General features: G+C 63.0%; 2 protein-coding genes across 4 annotated transcripts in view; one reads left to right on the plus strand and one right to left on the minus strand.

Moving 5' to 3' along the window:
- The window catches only part of RFC5 (replication factor C subunit 5), a 4,341-nt gene extending 1,573 nt beyond the window's left edge, over positions 1-2,768 (plus strand). The window contains exons 4-11 of one of the 2 annotated variants that reach the window (XM_027909421.1): positions 631-710; positions 1,024-1,097; positions 1,379-1,538; positions 1,655-1,736; positions 1,823-1,952; positions 2,150-2,227; positions 2,318-2,372; positions 2,503-2,768. In XM_027909421.1, the coding sequence (XP_027765222.1) occupies positions 631-710; positions 1,024-1,097; positions 1,379-1,538; positions 1,655-1,736; positions 1,823-1,952; positions 2,150-2,227; positions 2,318-2,372; positions 2,503-2,599 (756 nt within the window). In that variant the 3' untranslated portion in view covers positions 2,600-2,768. Of the gene's footprint in view, positions 1-630; positions 711-1,023; positions 1,098-1,378; positions 1,539-1,654; positions 1,737-1,822; positions 1,953-2,149; positions 2,373-2,502 lie in introns of both variants that reach the window. The other variant, XM_027909420.1, reaches the window with a different exon arrangement.
- Positions 2,769-3,133: 365 nt separating this feature from the next.
- WSB2 (WD repeat and SOCS box containing 2) lies at positions 3,134-7,536 on the minus strand. Of its 2 annotated transcripts, none has more exons than XM_027909419.1 (9): positions 7,493-7,536; positions 7,187-7,358; positions 6,283-6,515; positions 5,963-6,094; positions 5,456-5,556; positions 5,111-5,283; positions 4,444-4,557; positions 3,971-4,078; positions 3,134-3,785 (listed from the first exon to the last, which is right to left on the minus strand). In XM_027909419.1, exons 1-9 carry the CDS (start codon positions 7,506-7,508, stop codon positions 3,623-3,625), a joined length of 1,212 nt encoding a protein of 403 aa, XP_027765220.1. In that variant the 5' UTR covers positions 7,509-7,536; the 3' UTR covers positions 3,134-3,622. The 2 variants fall into 2 exon arrangements, with proteins under 2 accessions (XP_027765220.1, XP_027765219.1); XM_027909418.1 differs by having other exon boundaries at positions 6,283-6,518.
- Between the last annotated feature and the right edge of the window lie 1,093 nt (positions 7,537-8,629).

Genomic DNA, 8,629 nt, shown 5'->3' on the forward strand with positions numbered 1-8,629 from the left:
TGAGGTGGGATGGGATGAGAAGGGATGGATGGGGTGGGATGGGATGGGATGGGATGGGATGAGAAGGTATGGAGTGGGTTGGATGGATGGAAGAGAAGGAATGGAATGGGGTGGGATCTGATGGGAGGGAGGAGGGTGGGATGCAATGAGAAAGAATCAATGGGATTGGTTGGATGGGAAGAGAAGGGATGGGATAGAGGGGGATGGGATGAGAACGGATGGAGGGGGATGGATGGGATGGGAAGAAAAGGAACAGGATGGGGCAGTGTGGGGTGGTATGGGACAAGACAGGAAGAGATAAGCTAGGGTGGGAAGAGAAATGGGATGGGGAGGAATGGGATGGATTGGAAGAGAAAGGAGGGATGGGGTGGTATGGATGGGATGGGAGGGATGGGATGGGGTGGAATGTGATGGAATGGGGTCAGATGGGAGGTATGGAGTGGGTTGGATTGGATGGGAAGAGAAGGGATGGAATGCGATGGGATGGGGTGAGATGAGATAAGGGATGGAGTGGTATGGATGGAATGGGGTGGAATGGAATGGGAAGATGGGATGGGATGGGGTGGGATGGGATTGGGGTGTCCCCCACAGCAGGGATCCAGACCCACCCCATCCATATCCCAACCCCAGCTCAACGCCTCCGACGACCGGGGCATCGACATCGTCCGGGGGCCTATCCTGAGCTTCGCCAGCACCAGGACCATCTTCAAGTGAGTGGGATGTCTGTGCTTCCCAAAGCTCCCTGTCCCTTTGGCAACCCCCTTTCCCTGGCACTTGGATTGGGATTGGGATCTGGGGGGTCCTGGGGTGGGGAAGCAGGGGCAGGATGTGCCCAGAGGGATGAGGGTGGTAAGGATATGGATGCCAGTCCGAAGGGGAAGGAGGGCTCCCAGGAGTCAGACTGGGAATAAATATCCCAGCTCCCCTTTCTCCAGCTGGGAATAAACATCCCAGCTCCCCCTTTTCCAGCATCAAACCCACAGTTGGTACCAAACTCCCTCCCTTTATTCCCCCTTTTTTAAGGAAAGGCTTCAAGCTCGTTATCCTGGATGAGGCTGATGCCATGACCCAGGATGCCCAGAATGCCCTGAGGAGAGGTGAGGGACCCCACACCTTGGGAATCACACACCCTGGGAATCCCACTCTAGGAATCCCATGCTAGAAATCCCACACTGGGAATCCCGGACCCTGCGAATGCCACCCCTTGGCAATCCCACCTGAAAATCCAACACCCTGGGAAATCCCACACCCTGGGAATCCCTCACCCTGGGACATCCCACACCGTGGGCACCCTGCCAGCCTCACCCATCCTGGCACAGGCTGGGAGCCGGGACGGGGCAGCAGTCAAGCCCCATCCTCTGCTCCCTCCTCTTGGCAGTGATTGAGAAGTTCACCGAGAACACCCGTTTCTGCCTCATCTGCAACTACCTGTCCAGGATCATTCCCGCCCTGCAATCCCGCTGCACCCGCTTCCGCTTCGGGCCCCTCACCCCGGAGCTCATGGTGCCGCGGCTCCAGCACGTCATCCTGCAGGAGGGGTCAGCGGGGGGCCAAGGGGCACCCTCCTCACCCCCATTCCCGGCGTGGAGCCGAGCCCCGGGCTGGGATTCCCGCTGTTTCCGCCTCCCCGTGAAGCCCCCGTGTCGTTTTCCAGGGTGGATGTGACGGAGGACGGGCTGAAGGCTCTGGTGACCCTCTCGAGCGGTGACATGCGCAGGGCCCTCAACATCCTGCAGGTGGGACCGTGGCTGGCACCTGGCCTGGAGGGGGGGGCCTCTTCATCCTTCCTCTTGATCCCTCCTCTATCCCTCCTCTCCCTCAGAGCACCTCCATGGCCTTCGGGAAGGTGACGGAGGAGAACGTCTACACGTGCACGGGACACCCCCTCAAGTCTGACATCGCCAACATCCTCGACTGGATGCTCAACCAGGACTTCTCCACTGCCTATCGAAGTATCCTTTGCCTTGAGGGTTATTGCCTGCCTGGATAAATCCGGCTCTTTCCCAGGGATCTCGATCCTGGGACGTCCCGCTGTGGCTGGGCTGGGTGAGGCTCGCTGGGGAGGCTCCTCGGGGTTGTCACAGGGATGAGGAGTGGGATCTGGCAGGGAATAGCCTGGAAGGAAGGCCTTGACTCGCTGCCATCCCAGAAATCACGGAGCTGAAGACACTGAAGGGCTTGGCCCTGCAGGACATCCTGACCGAGATCCACCTCTTTGTGCACAGAGGTGGGACACGGTGGGGCCTGGCTGACCTGGGGGGAAGGGGGTCAAACATTCCCCCCCGGCCCACACTGATGTGTCTCCTTCTCTCCCCAGTGGATTTCCCACCCTCCATCCGCATCCAGCTACTGATCAAGATGGCAGATATCGAGTAAGTGTCACCCCCCCCCCGTGCCAGGGTCCTGGTGGGCACCATGGCAGACCCCAGCCCTGCTCTGGGGTCTTTGGGGGGCACCCCCGTGGGTGCAAACCCCCAGCCCTGCCCTTGGCCCCTGCTCCAGGTACCGCCTGGCCGCTGGGACCAGCGAGAAGATCCAGCTGAGCTCCCTCATCGCTGCCTTCCAAGTCACCAGGGACCTGGTGGTGGCCGAAGCCTGACTCCTGCTAGGTGGATCCTTGCTTGGATCTCACTGGGGATGGGAGGGATGGAGCTGGAGCTGCTCCCTGCAGCTTTCCCTTCCCATTTTGGAAGCCTGGAGCCCGCAGCCAGGACACAGGAGTGTTATTCCCAAGCTGCATCAGGAAATACAGGTGCCTCTAAAGCCCAGCATGTTGCACTGGTCTTGCTTTTCCCTCCTGGGTTAGGGAACCACCAGCTTTCTGTGTTAAGCTGTCCACAAGGGAAAAAGAACCTCCTGGGAATGTTTGGAGGAGACTTTCCCTGTCTTCTCCATCCCAGCCTCGACTGAGCCCTCCAGCATGCACAGGGAATGTGCTGGAGGAGGGGGAAAACCACCCACGCCACACCACTGCTCCATGCTCAGCGTGTCTGGGGATTGGGCTGCTTCAGTGCCACGCTCCAACATGGAATAAAAGCAAAGGAACGGGAGCTGGGGGTGGAGTGAAGCCTCGTGTCCCACCTGGACATGAGCTGCTCTGCCAGGCACCCCAGGGCAGTTCTGTGAGCCAGGACACGTGAGGAGGAACCAGTTTTTATTTAGTCCACAGAGACCTGCCTGGGCTTGTCCAGCTCCTGCCCGCAGCGGGGGAGCGGCACAGCCCACGCTCCAGTGGGACTGAGCGCCGACCCCAGGGCAGGAGGGTGTTCTGGGAGCACTTCAGCCCCCAACTCGTACGAGTGACAAGAGCCCCGCTCGGCCTCCACCCCACACCATTGCACTTGGAAGCAGAAGCACCTGACCCAAACCCTGCAGCCAGCGGGGACAGGGGGACCTGCGTCCCCTCCCAGCTCTGCCCCTCGCCCTCTGCACGTGTTTTTGCTGGGTTTTAGTATTATTACACCGAAAAAAAAAACCTCCACAGCCCCACACACGGCCCCGAAAAGCGGGGGAGCGGCGGCTCTGCTCCCCCACGGCTCACGGCTCAGCGTTCCTGCAGTGCCTCCGGCCCTGCCACCGGGCACAGGGCCCTCCCCTCCGTGCCTCCGCCTTCCCTGCCACCTTAGAAAGTCCGGTAAGTGAGGAACTCCTTCAGCTTCCTGGGAATGGGCAGCGCCAGGACCTGGTAGGTGGTGAGGAAAGTGCGCAGGGCTTTGCGACACAAGTGCTTGAGCGACGAGAGCACCCGCGGGGCCGTCCAGAACTGCACATGGCCGTCCCTGGTCCTGCAACGGCGTCCAACCAGCCATGAGCACGGGGCAGGGAGCTCCAGCCACCCCCCAAAACATCCCGAGCTTGCCACAGCCCAGGAAAACCATCCTGCACCCCCAGGGAAGCCCGGAGTGGAGCCAGAGCTGCAGGAGGAGGGAGCAGCCACTTGTTTCCCCGCCCTCTCCTGCTGTTGACTCACCCTGTGGCAATGAAACCTCCGTGAGGGAAGTAGATGCAGCACAGACCGTTGGTCATGGGAGCAAAGGCCACCGGAGAGCGAAGCTCCAACGCCCAGATCCTCAGGAGCCTGTGGAGGAAGGGAGAGGACGCAATGCCAGGTCCACATTCACGCAGTGCCTGCTGCCAGAACAAAGCCTCTGGGATCGCCTGAGGGCACAAACACTGGAGAACAGATTTGCTTCCCATGGGTTTGGGTCTGTCCCCTGCACAGCGAGTGATGTGCTGAGGGGTGCAGTGAGGGTGGCATGACATGCAGGAGGAGGACATGGGCCCTGGCTCGTTGCTCCAAGGGGTGACAGGGCCCTGGCCACAGCCTGCCCTTTTCCCTATTCCAGGAATCGCTGGGGACCTGGTACACAAGGTCTATTCCCCACGTCCTGAGCTCCTGGTTTGTTCTGGTCTCCTCCTGTGTGCCCAGGGGGGTTCACTCACCTGTCATCTGCCACTGTGGCCAGGTAGAGACCCTCTGGGGAGAAGCAGACGGAGCGCAGGGAGCTGCTGTGGATGTCACTGCTGTAATCCAGCGTGGAGTGCAGGGGCACGTGGCTGTGGGGGGAGAACATCCCAGGGTCAGCCCTGGGCTGCCAGGAGCCCCTTCCCCAGTGCTTGCCAAGCCAGCCCCCCATCCTGCCCCTGGGCTCAGGGGAGAGGGGGTGGTGGTGCCCAGCGAGGAGGGAAAGCCACATCCAGCCCTAAAAACCTACACAACATCCAGCCCTAAAATCCTCCATGGCATTCCTCTGTCCCCTCCCACGGTGTGTCCCCTCTCTATACCACAGTGTAGAGATGGTGGCCATGCCCAGCTAAGAGGGAAGGCCACATTCATCCTAAAAATCCTCACAGCACTGCTCTGTGCCATCCCATGGTGTCCCCTGGCTCCATTCCACAGTGCAGAGGTGGTTGCTGTGCCCAGGTAGGAGGGAAAGCCACATCCATCCCTAAAAATCACCATTGTGGCAGCACTGCTCTGCCTCCTCTGACAGTGTGTCCCCCTCTCTGTGCCACAACACAGAGACGGTGGCCGTGCCCAGCTAGGAGGGCCCTAAAAGCCCCCCATGGCGCTGCTGTGCCCCCTCCCACAGCGTCCCCCTCCCCGCACCGCAGGGTCCGGAGCTGCTCCCCGGTGTAGGGGTCCCACATGATGACGCAGGCGTCGTAGGACGCGGTGACGAGCAGCGCCGAGTCCGGAGAGAAGTCGCAGGACACCACGCTGCTCTGGTGCCCCTCCAGCCTCCGGATCAGGGTGTAGGACCTCATGCTCCACAGCAGCGCCTGTGGGACAGGGACAGGGACGGGGATCAGGCTGGGAGCACCTCCCAGCTCCACGCGGGGCCTAGATGGCTGAGCAGCAAGGCCCCTTGTCCCCGGGAGGTTCCTCGTGCCGGGGGACATGGAGGATGGATTCAGCGGGACACAGGGATGGCTCCCGTTGCAGGGGACTCACCGACTTCTCTCCAGCGGCGGAGCAGAGCATGCTGCAGTCCGGGGAGATGGAACAGCAGTACACCCACTGCACGTGGCCAGCCAGCACCTGCACCTGCCGCCCTGGGGACAGCACATGTGTCACCTGAGGGCAGCAGGACAGCCAGCTCCCAGCAGCAACTCGCACAGTCACAGAATATTCTGACTGGAAGGGACCCACAGGGATCATCGAGTCCAGCTTGTCAGTGAATGGTCCCTGCAGGGATCAAACCTCCAGCCTCGGCATTATTGGCACTGTGCTCTGACCAGCTTGAGTTGGGGGTTCCCTGGGGGCTCCCGAGCTCTGCCTAATTGCAACCCTCTCTTGCACCTCCCAGGCCCCACCTGGAAGGGGATAGTTCTGCTCCCTGTCACAGGGCTGTCCCTTTCTGTCTCAAGCAGTGTCCCCAAAGGTCCTCTCCAACATCAAGGTGGATTCCCCCCCCTTTCCTGAGCCAGGGCTGTCCCTGCACACCCTGCAGGCTCCTACCGTCTCTGCTCAGGTCCCACACACGCAAGGTCTTGTCCCGTGAGGCCGACACAAGGATGGGACTTCCATTGGGAGCAAAGCTCAGGTCTCTGACGACATCCTGGTGCCCCAAGAGGCTGAAGAGGAGGTGCCCTGAGAATAACAGCCATCCTCAGCGCCGTCCCTCCGCAGCAGTGCCCCTCATGCCCAGGAACAGGGCAGAGGAGGTACTGTGGAAAGATGGAGATGGGATCTCCTTCCATGGGAGACAGCAGCCTGAAGAGGGACAGCAGCCTGAAGAGGGACAGCAGCCTGAAGCCACGACAGCAAGGCCCCCTCACCTGTCTGCACCTCCCAGACCTTGATCTGCCCGTCGTTGAGTCCAGTGGCCAGGACCAGGCAGGGAAGCCCCAGGGCACAGGTGGGATCCGTGTCTCCCTCCTCAGCCGCCGGCCAGGCACTGAAGGCCAGGCCCCACACGATCTGCCCACACTCCAGGGTCTTCTCCTTGGCCCCCCCACGGGTCCTGGGCTCGGCTTTTCCTCCCCGGCTCTTGCGCTCCGAGGTTTTGCAGCTCCTGGGGGGAAGCAGGGATGGGTGTTCACCCCGAGACCCCCCGAACAGACCCCCCTCTCCACCTCAAACCGGGCAACCCTGGTATCAATCAAGGCTGGGGAGATTCTGCCCCTCTGCCTCCTCAGGTGAAATCCCCCCGCAGAGCTGACTCCAGCTCGGTGGTCACAACATCAAAAGGCCATGGAGCTGCTGCAGAGAGTCCAGAGGAGGCCACGGAGATGCTGCCAGGGCTGGAGCCCCTCTGCTCTGGAGCCAGGCTGGGACAGCTAGGGGGGTTCACCTGGAGAAGAGAAGGCTCCAGGGAGACCTGAGAGCCCCTTGCAGGGCCTAAAGGGGCTCCAGGAGAGCTGGAGAGGGACTGGGGACAAGGCATGGAGGGACAGGACACAGGGAATGGCTTCCCACTGCCAGAGGCCAGGGATAGATGGGCTATTGGGAAGGAATTCCTGGCTGTGAGGGTGGGGAGGCCCTGGCACAGGTTAGCCAGAGAAGCTGTGGCTGCTCCAGGATCCCTGGAAGTGTCCAAGGCCAGGTTGGACGGGGCTTGGAGCAACCTGGGCTGGCGGAAGGTGTCCCTGCCCATGGCAGGGGGTGACACTGGCTGAGCTTTAAGGTCCCTTCCCACCCAAACCATTCCATGGCCCCGTGGCCCCCGCACTCCGCACTCACAGCTCGGCCTCCCCCAGGGGCCAGGGGATCAGCTTGACCACGCAGTGTCCCTGGGACCAGGCGAACCAGGCCCCGTCGGGGGAGAAGGCGACGCTCCAGGTCTCGCAGCTGGATTTCCAGTCGTAGCGCTGGGGCCGGCCCGGCTTCAGCTCCGCCAGCAGCACCGGCTCCTCTGCGCGGCGGCACCGTCAGCCCGAGAGCCGCGACCCCCCGGCAGCCCCAACAGCCCAAAGCCCCCGTTACCCCGAGACCCCCGTCACCCCCAGCACCCCCCTTCGCCCCCCGGCCCCCGCCGGCCCCGCTCACCCCCGCTCGGCTTCATGGCGGCCCCGCCGCCCGTTCGGCCCCGCCGGGCCCGCCCGGCCCAGGGCGGCGGCGGCGGCGGAAGCGGCGGAGCGGGGAGGGGACCCGGGGCCGCCTCCTCCGGCACCGCCCTGCGCCCGGACCGGGCCAGGAACCGCCGGGATGGGGTCGGGAACGGCGGGGATGGGGCCAGGAACGGCGGGGATGGAACAGGGACCGCCCGGGTACGGCGGGGATGGGGCAGAGGGAGACGGGGACGTTTCTCCCCCGTGAGGGAGAAACGGTCCTCACGGGGGACTCGTCCCCGCCCGCCGGGCCCGGAGGGGACGGTGAGACCCCCTCAGGGACTGAGCACCCCCACGGGGACACCTCGTGTTACTGACACCCCCGGACCCACACGGGGACACCCCGTGTTACTGACACCCCCGGACCCCCACGGGGACATCCCGTGTTACTGACACCCCCGGACCCACACGGGGACATCCCGTGTTACTGACACCCCCGGACCCACACGGGGACACCCCGTGTTACTGACACCCCCGGACCCACACGGGGACGCCCCCGGACAGTGACACCTCCAGAACCCCCACGGGAACACCCCCAGAATCCACACGGGGACACCCCTGGACAGTGACAATCCAGAACCTCCACGGGGACACCCTCAGGACCCACACGGGGACATCCGCGGACAGTGACAGCCTAGAACCCACAAGGGGACACCCGACAGTGACACCCCAGAACCCACACGGGAACACCCTCAGGGACTCAGCACCCACACGGGGATATCTTCCGTCACTGAGACCGCCCCCCAGCACCCACAGGGTGACACCCCCTGGCAGTGACACCCTCCCACCAGGACACAGCACTCACACGGGGACAGCTCCCGGCAGTGACACCCCCCAAAGACCAGCATCCCCACACTGAGCCCCCCCAGCAGCAGCACCACAAGGACCAGCACCCCCCTTTCGAACCCCCCCAACAGCCCACTCAAGAATCAGCACCCCTACATTGAGCCCCCCCATCCAGCACCTCCCTGAGGACCTCGTGTCCCTATATCGAGTCCCCACATCAGCAGCCCCTCAAAGCACTGGCTCCCCTCACTGAGCCCCCCCAGCAGCCCCCCAAGCTCCCCCCAGTGCC

This window comes from Empidonax traillii, unplaced genomic scaffold (genome assembly GCF_003031625.1).
Source record: "Empidonax traillii isolate 1590-97213 ecotype Southwest subspecies unplaced genomic scaffold, ASM303162v1 scaffold2114:size46232, whole genome shotgun sequence".
NCBI classification, from domain to species: Eukaryota; Metazoa; Chordata; class Aves; order Passeriformes; family Tyrannidae; genus Empidonax; species Empidonax traillii.

What these genes read in the sequence shown, in the direction of transcription:
- WSB2 (XM_027909418.1), bottom strand. An exon ending in GAGCAGCTCCGGACCCTGCG is followed by an intron (nt 4,558 to 5,110) that starts GTGCGGGGAGGG and finishes CTCCCCCCACAG; the next exon opens with CCACGTGCCCCTGCACTCCA. An exon ending in GGAGGTTTCATTGCCACAGG is followed by an intron (nt 3,786 to 3,970) that starts GTGAGTCAACAG and finishes ACGCCGTTGCAG; the next exon opens with GACCAGGGACGGCCATGTGC.